At 42.0% G+C, this 15343-nt stretch overlaps 1 protein-coding gene and 1 long non-coding RNA gene across 5 annotated transcripts in view; one reads left to right on the forward strand and one right to left on the reverse strand.

Annotated features, from left to right (window-relative positions):
- The window catches only part of LOC132210893 (uncharacterized), a 297035-nt gene that overhangs the window by 145539 nt on the left and 136153 nt on the right, over positions 1-15343 (forward strand). The gene's annotated exons all lie outside the window — the stretch shown is intronic.
- LOC125462404 (uncharacterized) overlaps positions 1-15343 on the reverse strand; it is a 347507-nt gene that overhangs the window by 116870 nt on the left and 215294 nt on the right. Inside the window, exons 39-41 of the mRNA XM_059653886.1 lie at positions 11490-11792; positions 7609-7838; positions 1572-1733 (exon numbers count right to left, since the gene is read on the reverse strand). Of these exons, the coding sequence (XP_059509869.1) occupies positions 1572-1733; positions 7609-7838; positions 11490-11792 (695 nt within the window). The remainder of the gene's footprint in view (positions 1-1571; positions 1734-7608; positions 7839-11489; positions 11793-15343) is intronic.

Here is a 15343-nt window from a genome sequence, read left to right on the forward strand (position 1 = left end):
GAACCAATGATCCCAGATACTTTCTAATCAACCTGTTGAGAGATTTTTTTTTAACATGCCTCTGGAACAGTGAGACTGGAACCCAGGGCTCCTGGTCTAGATGTAAGAGACACTACCGCTGCACCACAAGAGCCCAAATTCAGCCAAGAGATGTTAATATACGCCTCTAGAGTAGGTGGGACTTGAGCCTGGGTTTCCTAGCCCATAGGTAGGGATACTACCACTGTGCCACAAGAAACCTTTAACCTCAGTGCAGTCCTGAATCAAACAAACAATGCCCATCATCCATGTTTCAACAAACCATGAACATGGAGATCTATTGCCCCAAAGCTGGTGGACAATGTATTCCTGTTCTAGAGGCCTTCTGGTGCAATGGGTAGCATCCATACCACTAAGACAGAGGTTCATTTGTGTGTCCCACTCTAGGACTTGATGACCAAAAAATGTATGCTCATAATGTGGTCAAACAGGTCAAGGATCATACTTCAAAACACACAGCAATGGCAGAGAGTAAAAGTAAGAGTGTTTCCCAGTCAGCTGTGTGATGATATTATGTCACAGCAATTATATGGTGGAACTAATGTTGGAGCTGTCCCATTATAAACTTTAGCTCCATGCTACAACATGCCTGCAAGAGTGTTCAATGTCACAGCAACAGGGACTCCCCAGGTGAACTGTAATACATCACCACTACTATGTACTACTATTTTTAAAGGGTTGTAGTCTATCACAGCAACTGCAATGAAAACATACAAGATGATCAGAGGATTAGATAGGGTGGACAGTGAGAGTCTTTATCCGAGGATGATGACGTCAGCTTGTGCAAGGGGGCATAGCTACAAATTGAGGGGTGATAGATTTAAGACAGATGTCAGACGCAGGTTCTTTACTCAGACAGTGGTAAGGGCATGGAACGCCCTGCCTGCCAATGTAGTTAACTCAGCCACATTAGAGGCATTTAAACAGTCCTTGGATAAGCATATGGATGATGATGGGATTGTGTAAGGGGATGGGCTTAGGTTAGTTCACAGGTCGGTGCAACATCAAGGGCAGAAGGGCCTGTTCTGTGCTGTATTGTTCTATGTTCTATGTTCTAAAAGGTTCACTCCTTCTGATATCCAATTTCTTTGAGCCCATAACTTTACCTGACTGAAATGATTTAAAATTACACACAAATTGCTACAGAAAGATACAAGGCATTATTATTAAAAAATACCAATTAAAAATCTCATTAAGTTCCTAAATATACCCACAAATTGGCGAGTAAAAAATAAATAGTTCTGGTGGGAATCCTGCATTAGGCCTAATCACATTTATAGCATCAGTCCTGTATTACTTTTCAACATAATGGGAAATTAGGAACCAAAGCAATAATTAACGAGCTGTGAATAGAAAAACAGACAGCTTTGTTTGTTTCTTGAAGGCAGATTTAGTAGTCAGGATAAGTTTTCTTCATTAACATTTAATTACACCCTTGGGCATGGGTGGATTTATGACCTTGGATTTTTGACACTGAAGGTTGAAAGAAATACAGTACTTCAGAAAATATAGTGAGCCATTCACTGTCTTACCTGAATGGTTCCTGGTATCCTGTTAGACAATGCCTCTATGTTGTGGTTAAACAACAGGAATATCTCCCCTGTTCTTGCAGTGCTCTTCTGTTCTATCTCTGCTTGGAGGTGCTGTTTCTCCAGTCTCACACTTATATTAGCAATGTATCCATTCCTGAGGTTCTGTCAGGGGGTGAGACATACAATTATGCACTAAAGAATAAAAGATTCCATAAGATGCATTTTGAGGGACAATGAACCATAGCCTACCAGGAATCCAGCTCCTTATGGGATATTAGGTTGATTCTCTTAAGTAAATATTCACAGTAAACCAGACGCCTCAATTGTACATTCTACATTTATTCCCCATAGCTCATAGCTGCAACAATCCCTTTCTAAATAATTGCGTTGGGAATTTGAGATTGTGCAGGCACCTACTTATGACCTGTGGCTGGCATACAATATAGCAAGGTGCATTCATCCTTCCATACACGACGAGGCACTCAATAAGCAAGGGACGGATTCCTGGTTCCTCTGTCATCATTACCCAAAGCTCCAGACTACACCATGCATGTGAACATGCATATTAACGCAGAAAGCCAGACTCCCTGAATGAATTATAGTGTGAGTCATCACAGTCCTACCCATTCTCGCATTAGAGAGAGACAATTAGTGGTGATTTAACCTGAGGACCATCATAACTCAAGCAAGGAGAGAGGCTGAGTAGGTGAGTCCTTCCTGGTAATCTCATCTGCTGATGGGAATTGGATGCATGCTGTCAGCATGCATCTTCGCAAACCAACCATTCAGCCAACTGAGTTAAACTGACCCCCAGTGAATCACAGTACAGCAGCACAATAAATACAGGTCAACTAGTCCCAGCTTCTGAAAGATATTGTGCTAGGGTCTTGAAAAAAGCAAACTGCTCAGATCATTGATGCATTGGTTTTAACTTTGCAAATTTTTCTCTAAATTCTGTGAAGTTCACACCAGTGTGCAAATTTAACCAATGTAGCTTCTCTATTCAAAAGGGACAAAAAAGTAAAGAGGAGGCTGCAGGCAAGTTAACATAACACTAGTCAAAGGGAAGTTATAGCAAGGCATTTAGAAAAGCTCAATATAATCAGGCAGAGTCAACAGTGCTTTGTGAAAGGGAAATTGTGTTTGACTGGTTTATGAGAATTCTTTGAGGAGGTAACAAACAGCAAAAGAGATACCTGCAGATGTGAGGTACAGGGCATTTGACAAGGTGTGACATCAGAAGTTTCTTCACACGATAAGATCTCATGGTATAAGGAGCAAAATGTTAGCCTGTCTGGGGAATTTGGTTAGTCAACAAGAAACAGAAATTAGGCACAAAGGGATACCTTTCAACACAGCAAGCTGTAACTAGTGAAGTGTCATCAGGATTAGTGCTGGGGGCCTCAACTATTTACAATCTATATCAATAAGTTGGATGAAAGGATCATGTATGAAGACAGCATAAGAAGTCTGCAAAAAGATCTTAGAACTTAGATCTTAAGTCACAAGGCAAAATTTGGCAGATGGAGTATATTGTGGAAAAATGTGAAATTGCCTATTTTGGCAGGAAAAATAGAAAAATAGTATTCTATTTAAACAGAGAGAGATTGCAGAACTTGGTGGTACAGAACAATCTGGGTGCCCTTGAACAAGAATCACAAATGTTAATATGCAGAAGCAGCAAGCAATTAGGAAGGCAAATGGAACAGTTTTACTAAAAGAGACATGGACTTTAAGTATAAGTATGTTTTACTGCAGTTGTACAGGACATTGGTGAGACCACACCTGGAGAGCCACCTGAAGCTTTTGGTTTCTTTATTTAAGAAATAATATTATTGCTTTAGAAACAGTGACAGTAAGGTTCACTTGGCTGATTCCAGTATTTAAAGGTTTATCATACAAAAAAACAATTAGATCCTTATCCATTAGAGTTTATGAGAATGAGACATGATATCATTAAATATATGAGAACCTGTGAGAATTGGAAATGTGGATGTTGAAAGGATGCTTCCTTTTGAGGGAGAAACTAGAACTAGGTGACATGGTTCAATAATTAGGGCTGTCCCATTTTGGACAAAATGAGCAGAATTTTTTTTTCTCTCCGAGGGTCTTTAGTCTGTAAAATTCTCTTCCAGAGTAGAAGAGGCAGGATCATTGAACAACTTTAAGGCATGTTTGTTGATTCTTTATTTAGTCAAAGAGCACCATAGGTGGCCTGAAAAATGGAGACAAAATCAGATCAGCTATGATCTTATTAAATGGTGGAGCAGGCTTCAGGGATTGAATAGCCTACTCTTGCTTCTAATTTCATACACCTGTGTGTTATCAACATAGATTGAAAAGTAAATAAGGAACTGTAATCTTGCTGCTTTTTACATAGCTACCTGCTGGCAGGATAACTCACTTCCAAGTTTTTTGAGGGAGATGACAGTTTTCCAATAAACGTATTGACATGGTTTGCAAATGAACAGGTTCTAATCCCAAAGGTCCCTTTTAAGCAGCATATATGTATATAAATGGGATTTCCATATGTACTGACAGAATTCATTTTGTTTGACACTGCTGTTGCACTTGATCAAGTGAGTAACATTTATTTACTTGATTTATAGCCACTCAAGGAGTTGCACCTTCCAAACAGCATGTAGATCTTTGTTTAATTGAAACCTCTAACTGCTGCCTCTGGAGCATTTATCCAAATTTATTATTCTCAGCGCTGGTTAGATACACAGGTGTGGACTGAGCTTTTGAAGACTTGCTTTCCTCTGAAAAGTCTTGTGGAAAGTATCCAAATACAAGAAGTAATATTGAGGGGGTACGGCTTGCGTACAGTATTAAAGACACTGTAGGTAAAGATGGAAATTAGTTGCTGGCAGACAGTGTTTCCAACTTGCTCCTTTCCTACCATCCCTTAATGGCACACACTAGTCCCTGTTGCCCAGGTAGAGGGGTCCTCCTGTGCAATTTTCTGGGTCTGTTCACTGTTTTGCCTGCTATAAATTGCTAAATTCACTAAATTTCACACCCAGTTTGTGTTCACACTTAACACGTGGATAGAATTGGCTTACGGAATCATATTTATGGGATGTAACACGCCTGCACATATTCATCGGCCCTTAAAATGTAATAGTTTTGACAATTTGCTGCATTTCACCAATTTAAGCGCCAAAATGTCACCTGACAATATTTGACTGAGATGTTGATGACAGTTCACACTTGGCCAATGCACCTCCTGTGCAGAAGGCATCTGAGAAAACCTGATAACTTTAGGAAACGATCACGAGTAAAAGCGGAGTAGCAACGGCGGGATGAAGGTACAGAATCAATGACAATAAAATGTGAGATAATAAAATGTGAGGCTGGATGAACACAGCAGGCCCAGCAGCATCTCAGGAGCACAAAAGCCGACGTTTCGGGCCTAGACCCTTCATCAGAGAGGGGGATGGGGTGAGGGAACTGGAATAAATAGGGAGAGAGGGGGAGGCGGACCGAAGATGGAGAGAAAAGAAGATAGGTGGAGAGAGTGTAGGTGGGGAGGTAGGGAGGGGATAGGTCAGTCCAGGGAAGACGGACAGGTCAAGGAGGTGGGATGAGGTTAGTAGGTAGGAAATGGAGGTGCGGCTTGGGGTGGGAGGAAGGGATGGGCGAGAGGAAGAACAGGTTAGGGAGGCAGAGACAGGTTGGACTGGTTTTGGGATGCAGTGGGTGGAGGGGAAGAGCTGGGCTGGTTGTGTGGTGCAGTGGGGGGAGGGGACGAACTGGGCTGGTTTAGGGATGCAGTAGGGGAAGGGGAGATTTTGAAACTGGTGAAGTCCACATTGATACCATATGGCTGCAGGGTTCCCAGGCGGAATATGAGTTGCTGTTCCTGTAACCTTCGGGTGGCATCATTGTGGCACTGCAGGAGGCCCATGATGGACATGTCATCTAAAGAATGGGAGGGGGAGTGGAAATGGTTTGCGACTGGGAGGTGCAGTTGTTTATTGCGAACCGAGTGGAGGTGTTCTGGAGCACAAGTCTTCAGTACTATTCCAGAATGTTGTCAGGGCCCGTAGCCTTTGCAGTATCCAGTGTCTCAAACTGTTTGTTCATATCATGTGGAGTGAATCGAATTGGCTGAAGACTGCTAACTATAATGCTGCAGACCAATGGAGAAGGCCGAGATGGATCATCCACTCAGCACTTCTAGCTGAAGATTGCTGCAAATGCTTCAGCCCTATCTTTAGCGCTGATGTGCTGGGCTCTTCCATCATTAAGGCTGGGGATATTTGTGGAACCTCCTCCCCCAGTGAGTTGTCGAATTGTCCATCGCCATTCAGTGCTGGATGTGGGCATGACTGCAGAGTTTAGGTCTGATCTGTTGGTTCAGGATCGCTTAGCCCTGACTATTACTTGCTGCTTTTGCTGTTTGGCACACAAGTAGTCTTGATTGGTAGTTTTACCAAGTTGACACCTTATTTTCAGGTGCTGCTCCTGGCATGGCCTCCAGCACTCTCCATTGAACCAGGTTGATCCCCTGGCTTGATGGTAGTGGTTGAATGGGGGATATGCCGGGCCATGAGGTTACAGAGTGTGCTGGAGTACAATTCGGTTGCTGTCACTGGTCCACATTGTCTCTTGGATGTCTCTTAAGTTGTTACACCTGTTCAAAGTCAGTCCTATTTAGCACAGTGATAGTGCCATACAACATGATGGAAGGTATTCTCAATGTGAAGTCAGGACTTCGTCTTCAAAAGGACTGTGCAGTGATCACTTTTACCGATACTGTCATGGACAGATACAACTGCAGCTGGCATATTAATAAGGATGAGATCAAGTATGTTTTTCCCTCTTGTTGGTTCGCTCACGATGTGCTGCAGACCCAGTCTAGCAGCTCTGCCTTTTAGGAAACAACCAGCTCGATCAGTGGTACTGCTGCCGAGCCACTCTTGGTGGTGGACATTGAAATCCCCCACCCCGAGTACATTCTGTGCCCTTGCCATCCTCAGTGATTCCTCTAAGCGTTGTTTAACATGGAGGAGCACTGATTCATCAGCTGAGGGAGCACGGTATGTGGTAATCACCAGGAGGTTTCCTTACCCATGTTTAACCTGAAGCCATGAAACTTCATGGGGTCCGGAGTCAATGTTGAGGACTCCCAGAGCAATACACTCCTGACTGTATCCCACTGGGCCACCATCTCTGCTGGGTCTGTCCTACTCCATAGTATGATTCTGTGAGCATGACCATATCAGGCTGTTGTTTAACTAGTCTGTGAGGTAGCTCTCTCAACATTGGCACTAACTTTCAGATGTTAGTGAGGAGGACTTTGCAGGGTCGACAGGGCTGTTTCTGCCATTGTCTTTTCTGGTGCCTAGGTCAATGCCAGGTTCAGTTTCATTTCTTTGAGTCTTTGTAGCGATTGGTACAACTGAGTGGCTTGCTAGGCCATTTCAGAGAGCAGTTAAGAGTCACATGTAGGCCAGACTAGGTAAGGGTCGAAGATTTCCTCCCCGAAGGACATTAGTGAGCCAAATGGGTTTCCCCGACAATCAGCAATGATTTCATGGTGATCAGTAGATTCTTAATTCCAGACTTCTTTTTGAAGTCCAATTCCACCATCAGGCATGACAGGATGTGAACCTGGATTCCCAAAACATTAGCTGAGCTTCTGGTTTAATAATCTAGTGATAATACCACTAGTTCAATACCTACCCCTTATCAATTGACCACTTATGCGCCTTAATTACTGACCAGTTGAGAAGGTCAATCACAGACCTTCTCATCAACATTAATTGTATACTTGGTGAGAAGGGATTGTGTTTCTCTACAGGGCAATCCTGACCCCATTATTTCTCCTCTCAGCACCTCCAGGGAGGGGGTAATTGAACCACTGTGGGTCTTACTGCAAGTGAGGACTTCAACTACTAAATTGATGAAGAGTTGACAATAGTGGGAGGTGTAACTGGAAGGCAGTGGAGAGGTAATTATTTACATTCATTTTTATAACTACACAGGAGCTGGGGGAACAGACACGGCAGTCAATAACTCTGAAACTCACCTGATAATGATAGCTTCCAGTGGATGAGAATGGAAGACCAAGTTGTCTCAGTTCCTCCAAACTGTGCAGCAGATTGGTAGTTAGCTGGTAGGTCGGGGTACCAGTAAATGTTCTCTCCATTTCGACAGAAGCCTGTAAGTGTTTACTGCCACTTTGCATTTCAATCATAACGGCACGGTTCTTATTCACATGATCATAATTCAGAGAGAGTCTCCCGTCAGCTGGTAAACCTAACCATTAGAATCTACAGTTAAGTTGATGCTCATAAATAACAACTTCATTTGACAGACATTATTTGCAACACTCAACAAGCTTGGCACCACATCTAGCATCTTAAACATTCACTTCCCCCATCACCAGTTCAAGTGGCAAATCGCCAAGACTCCTTTGACAGCACCTTTTAAACCCCTGACAACTATTATCTAGAAGAGCAAGAACAGCAAATAAATGGAAACACCACCACCTGCGAGTTCCCCTCCAAGCCACTCACCATCCTGATTGGGAATACCTCCCTGTGACGCAGGGTCAAAAAGCTGGTACTCCCTTCCTAATAGCTCCATGTGTCTATGATGGACTAGCTCTTCGATGGACTGCAGTGGCTCAAGATGGTGGCTCTTCATAACTTTCACTGGGCCAATTGGGGCTGGGCTATAAATGCAGTCAGCCACGCCCATTTGTCACGAATGAATTTAAAAAACAATGTACTCTAATATATGAACTTAGGATTCAAACATAGCAGTCTACCTGGCTAAAGTGTTTTGGAGCCATATTGGATCTTGTTTTCATACCATAATCACACCTGATTTCTCTTTAGTAGAGTGGTTGTGCTGGGTAATATTAGGAGCAGGCACTCTTTTCCAGGCAATGGCCATTGAGCCCAGTTGATGTACGTTATGACTGACATCCAATGGGTGACTCAATACAACAGTGACGTTCAGGATCGATAGAGCTCACTGCTACATTGGACAATGCCATTTTCAACTAGACTATCGTGGCTAGTTTAGTAAAGAATGATTGCTGGTATCCTTAAAACTGTACCTCAGCAGGCAGAGTTGTTAAAGACAGTTAATTTAATTTATTCAAATCAAGTTACTGCCTCGCTTGAATGCATAGCTAATTTGTTTCCTTTTTGGTTTTATCCTCCAATGTAAATCAGTGCATTCCTTCAGAGAAAGAGAAATTTTAGGCTGTGAAATAGAAGGCAGACCTCAGAAACAATATTTTGTCTTTTGGATTTCGTAAGCTGATCCCATGAAGTGAATTTCTACGTAAGTTGTGTCATACTCTGTCAGTGAGAGATATTCAAGGCACACAGTAATATCACTATTGCGTAAACTTCTTTCACTGAACTTGGAAAATCTCCATTGTGAAGCCAGACGAGATCAAGAAGGTTAAGTAAGAAGATTCATTAAGACAGCATTCAGCATGCTTGACTTCATTGCTCAGAGCTTTGAGTACAGGAGTTGCGACATTATGTTGAGATTTCACAGGTCTTTGGTGAAGCCCTTCTGGAATACTGTGTCCAGTTCTGGCCTCCCTGTTATAGGACGGATGCAGTCAGTTCTGATATAAAGCGTATTTCTTCAACCTGAATTGGCTTTAACACGATTGAAGAATTTAGACCGCTACTTGCAGAATGTGACTTTCCTTAGCTGTGTTGGTTATAACGCAGTTCCAGCCCCATTAATTTAAATGGCACAGCTATGGCGCGGCTTTCTCGTAATGTGAGATTGCACAAGAACAGAACTATCCTGTTATATCAAGCTGGAGAAGGTTCAGAGGAGATTTACCAGGATATGGCAGGGAATGGAGGGTTTGAGTTATAAGCAGAAGCTGGGTAGGTTGGGACTTTTTACGCTGGAGTGCAGCAAGTTGAGGGGAGACCTTATAGAGGTCTATAAATTCATGAGGGGCATAGACTGGGTGTATAGCAAACATATTTTCCCTAGGGTGGGAGATTCCAAGATGGAGGCATATTAAAAGATGAGAGGAGAAAGATCTGAAAAAGACATGAGAGGCAACATTATTTTACACAGTGCTTCGTGTGTGGAATGAACTTCTAGGGGAAGTGGTGGATGTGGATACAGTTATAACATTTAAAAGACATTTGGATAAGTGTGTGAATACAAAATATTTGGAGGGATATGAGCCAAGCGCAGTCAGGTGGGACTAGTTTTGTTTGGGGATATGGTCTGCATGGACTGTTGGACTGAAGAGTCTGTTTCCATGCTGTATGACTCTATCAAAATGTGCTTTGCCCTGGGGAGAATTTTGCATCTTGTTTCAGGACTTGAGTGTTGGGGTCAAATGGGGATCAAGGCTCCACAGTGTGTGTGGACAACAGTCGCCTGACAATAATTTTTCTCAAAGTAACCAACTTATGGCCAGAGGATACACTCATTGTCTAATTGCAGATGGTGGGTGGGTTCCTGAGGTGGAGGGCTATTGGAAGCTTTTCAGTTTGGAAGGAGGAACTGCCTGCAGTTCAGGTGATGGAGACAGATAGACTGACCTCACATGGTCTGTGGGTGAAAATCGAGTCCTTTAATCAGAATATCACTCTCCTCTGTCCTCACCTTTATTTAGGGTCACACTTTTACAGCTTATTTCAAAAACAAAATTGCGATAACTAAAATTCATTGTTTTACACAATTTCATCAACAACTGCTAACATTGCTGGCAATTACGTCCTGTTTGTAAATGACTTCTAAATAAGCAGCCTACTTTAAAGTGATCTTGTGGTGCGAATCATACTCCCCAAAAACACGAGATGATTTCATTCAAATCATCCTCCTGGAGCGTGACAAAGATCATTTGAATCTTTTGGGAAGTTGATACTCTGTGAGCAACCACCTGTTTTTACTAAACATTAATCATTGAGAGGGGTAGAGCTCTATTCTAAGTGTGCAATGACTGAGTTTTTTCTTTGTTCTTTCAATGGGATGTGGGCATCACGGACAAGGCAGCAGTTACTGCCCATGTGTATTCACCATCAGGCTCAGAGGTATTTCAGAGGATAGTTAAGAATCAACTACATTGCTGTGGGTCTGGAGTCATGCATAGAATTGACTAAGTAACCCAGAAGGAAAATCAATAAAACCTGGAACGAAAAATGAGTAAAACATGTAAATGAGCCATTCTGACCTAATCGGTCTTGTTTATTTCAAAATGCAGTATGTTATAGAACATAGAACAACACAGCGCAGAACAGGCCCTTCGGCCCTCGATGTTGCACCGACCTGTGAACTAATCTAAGCCCCTCCCCCTACACTATTCCATCATCATCCATATGCTTATCCAAGGGCTATTTAAATGCCCCTAATGTGGCTGAGTTAACTACATTGGCAGGCAGGGCGTTCCACACCCTTACCACTCTCTGAGTAAAGAACCTGCCTCTGACATCTGTCTTAAATCTATTACCTCTCAATTTGTATGTTCATTACTAGTTTTTTCCTGTCTTGGATGGATGTTAGATTTCTTTCTCTAAAGAGGATTAGTTAAAATAGCTCTGGAATAGTATGGTAGTTTCACAGTCACCATTACTGAATTAGTTTTCAATTCTGGTTTTAGTTAATTATTTAATTCTACCAGATTCTCTGGTAGAACTTCCACCACAGCATTAGCTTAGCTTGGATTACAACTCAATGACACGCCACTATCTTCTCTGAGCTTAGGTGTACTGCATTCGGATTAACAGGTCATTCATATCACCACCTGAGAGCCATATAACTATCACCACGAGCGGTAGCTGAATACTTCTGATGGTGACGTTTTCTTTCATATTTTAGAAACTGGGCTTAAAAAGTCGGCGAACACAGAGTTAGGTAAAGAAATGCAAGAACAAAAATGGATGCCTGTCATTTACCACCGAAGGCACCTACCTGTGGTGATCAATTCTTCTAGGTTGTGGCTCACTTTCCCAGTGACCTTGGTCTGGTTTGCTTTGGTGAGCTGTAAAAGCTGGAAGCATATCGACTTATCATTGGTCTGCCAACAGGCCTGTCCCACTCTCGATTCTTCACCCAGCTCTAAGTGACCTTGAAACTCAGCCATTGCTGGGAAGGTTAGACTGCCATTTTGCATGAAGGTGACAATCAAGTCATTGGCAGAACTGTCACCAAAAGTGTTGTTATTTTGAAACTGTAGCCTGTACAGGACGTCATCAATTTCAATATTCAGGTTACCTGAGTCAAAAGTGAGAACAACAGAAACGGATTACAAACCAACTTGCAGCAAAGTAGGAGGAATGAAATACCTTCAAACATTTGGATTGTGGCAAGGTTATCACAGCAAAGCAGAACATTTTGCATGACATCTTGGAATGTGCTCTAATACAAATGTGCAAGCCACTAAGTTCAAGAAGAGGGGCCAGGTTTCTCAGAATTCAGGGGAATTCCACACGTGATTAAAAACAGTGGTGTGCTCTGCATCCAGGTTAATCTCAACTCCATCTCTAGCACTCAATGTTTTTGTGATGCAGGGAGAAGGGGCTGTGGGTGTGAGGAGGGAAGCCTAAATTTGGTAGAATCTTGGAACTCAGAGCCGAGTTTGAACTGATGGGTCTCATCCCACAGGGTGGGAGTCAAATTGGTGGAGAAAACATGTACACATGAAAGGACAGATAAGGTGTGTGCAGGTCCTCATTGTCAATGCCTCAGAGACATACATACCATGATCTGCAGTTTCTTTCCTCACGTGCCCTGTTCCTTAAACTATTAAAATAATAAGCTGCAGCTATCACAGAGGTCACATTATCTCTGCTTTGATTGACAGGCCATCTGCGGCTCATCAGGAAAAAAAATGTGGTATCTGGTTATGCTTTTCAATAGAGTTCTTTGTTGGCAATTCCCCAAGGTTATTATAATGACATTATGTATGCTTGGCTGAGTTTCAAATGTTACAATGATCTCAGCAAAGGTTTCTGACTTTGTAGCTCAATCATTTTTAAAAGGAGCTATTAAAGCCTCTGTCTTTTTTTTTGAAGTGGTGTTTGAACAGAACTTAGAGTTCTTTTAATAACAGATTAACTACTTCAGAAGACTTTTGAACCTATTCCTTTGAACCTCTGTTTGACAGAGTTTGTATGAGTGATGGCTGTGTTATTTTTCCACCTCCACATGACCTCTGAAGCCTGTTCATGGTGGGCACTAGGTGAGTGACTAACCAGCTTGCTTTTGACTTCCTCATGTCCCATGGCCACCTACACTCGATTTCTGGTGTCAGGGGGATAGGACTCCATCTAGTTGTCTCCTTTTGGAATGAACATTGCATGATTTCATGAACCTTTTAAACCAAGGCAGAAAGAGAAATTAGGAATGATACCGATTCAAGCTGCCTACTGTATGGAAAATCCAGCCCTAACGCATATACGCGTTCTTTTTGAATCTAACTTTTAAAAAAAATGTTATTGAGGAATCACCAATAATCCTTGGAAGTGACCCATTATCATTAATTATGTTCCCTAGTTGTGTAATCTCCTTCAACCCAATAATCCTTTGAGATATCTGAGCCCCTCCAATTCTGGCCTCTTGCACTTTCCAAATTATAGTTTACTACACCATTGATGAATACCATTGGTATTTAGGCTTTGAGCTCTAGAATTTTCTCCTTACACCTCTCCATGTCTTTTTCCTCCTTTAAGTTGCTTCTTAAACCCTACCCATTTGACTAGGTTTTTGGTCATCCAAGCCCTTTAATATGGCTCTGTGTCATTCTCTGTTTTCTGATCGTCCTGTCAATCACCTTGGGATATTCCATAATGTTAAAGGTATTGCCATTTTTATTGCTCTGGTATGCTTTCCTCAACAGGCAAACTTCTGGGAATGCCTCACTGATGAGTGCAGTGTAAAGCCTCTTCACTTGGATTAAATTCACATTTTGTCACTGTTCAAGGAGGCTATTTTTTAAGAACATTAAATTCTAAAACTGAATACATTTCAGTCCAGATTATGGATGAAATAATCACAATGGAAGGGTGTTGGTTTAATGGAATATTGTACAGGAAAATATCCTGATCTTAAATGCAAATATTTTCATTTAATTCAGAATACAGTACTGTTGCAGTGCCGGCAGAGGCCATTCAACCTATTGTGTCTACACTGGTTCTATCCCCCTAGCGCCAATCTCCTGCCTTTTTCTCATATCCATGCCCACAATTACCGTCCAAACAACCATCCAATGGCCTCTTGAATGCCTCAATTAAACTTGCCACCACCACATTTCCAGGTAGTGCATTCCCTTTCCCAACTACTCACTGTGTGAAAAAGGTTTCTCTCACTTCACCCTTGCTCCATTTGCACACCATCCTTGCTTCTTTTACAAATGGGAACAGCTTCTCCTCATCTACTCTACCAAGCCCATTCATGAGTTTGAAAACCCCCTAGCAAATCTCCTCTCAGCCCTCTTCTCTGCAAATTTTCCAAAAAAAACCTAATCTTTACTATTCAGTAGGCCCACTCTTCCATTGGGCATTCATTTTTACAAACACTTGCTTTATCAAGGAAAATGTCAGAACGAAACTCAGCCATATGACAAACTACCAAAAAACTTCACATTCAGGATATTTATTCCAACAACAACTGGCCATCATGTACCATCTTTAATATGGAAAGCAAAGGAGTAAAGGAAAGGCACCGAGCCACGATGTTAAAGCTAGAGGAAGTGTCTGAAAACTTAATGCGAAAGTTGGGTCTTGAGAGACAGTGAGCGATGTGGAGCAGTTCTATGGGAAATGAGGAGAGTAATGGGCATGAGCAACTCAGGCTACTGGCACTTCACACAAAGCAGAACAGAGACAGACTATTTTTTTAAAAAAAGCTAGAGGCGGCAAAATGAAGGATAAGGCTGTAGGGTAAATGCGGTAAGTTGGATAGTATTATTATGGTGTAGAGGTAAATAATGCAAGTAATGGCTGTTGTATCTGATTGGTATCCCAGTTCTGAAATAGTCCGACACAAAAACTTGAATTTTCATATTGATGGAGAACCTCTCCATCATTAGGGAAACAGGGGTTGAGGCCCAAACTTTCAGACTCTACCCCTGGGAGATAGCACCTACTACTTTTGTAGCGGGTGGTGTGGAATGGGGACGGGTTCCAAATCACACATTTGTGCCTAATGGTGTTAAGGGCACATGTTCAAACGTAGCTGCTTCAGACTGAACCAATGTTCACTGGTGGGCCGCCCAAAACGGAAGTAGCATAAGTTAGATCTCAGAGGAGACGTTCTACAGTTGCTACAGTCTTTGGAGAGTGGGGTACCATTTTGGAGAATTAAGGTATCACTTTGGATCATGGCCCATGACACTTTCAATTGGAGACAGATGCTGTTTGGGAATGTTAAAAGTAGGTATGAATGTGTGCAAGAAATGCATAAACTCTTTGAACCTAGTAAGCTCATTAGTGAAAATATTGATTAAAAATTGCCGTCAAAGTGAGTTGAAAAATGAGCTTTCAAGGCATTTAAAATGCCTTCCCTTTAAATAAATGAATTTAAAAATGCCTGCAGTGTTTAAATATAAAATCAGCGTTTGCTTTTTCACTTTGTTGTTATAAGGCTAAGGGCTATAATCACAGGATTAGCCACGTATGACTGACTCACCAACCTTTTATTATTACAACTCTCAGCTTGATTGACAGCCCCAACTGTTTACAGACTGTCTGAAGCAGACCTCGGAACTCTAATATTTGTTTTTATAAGGAATGAAAGGAGCTACATGTAGTACATTTTAATTTGAC

The sequence above is a fragment of the Stegostoma tigrinum genome, chromosome 23 (genome assembly GCF_030684315.1).
Source record: "Stegostoma tigrinum isolate sSteTig4 chromosome 23, sSteTig4.hap1, whole genome shotgun sequence".
Lineage (NCBI taxonomy): Eukaryota > Metazoa > Chordata > Chondrichthyes > Orectolobiformes > Stegostomatidae > Stegostoma > Stegostoma tigrinum.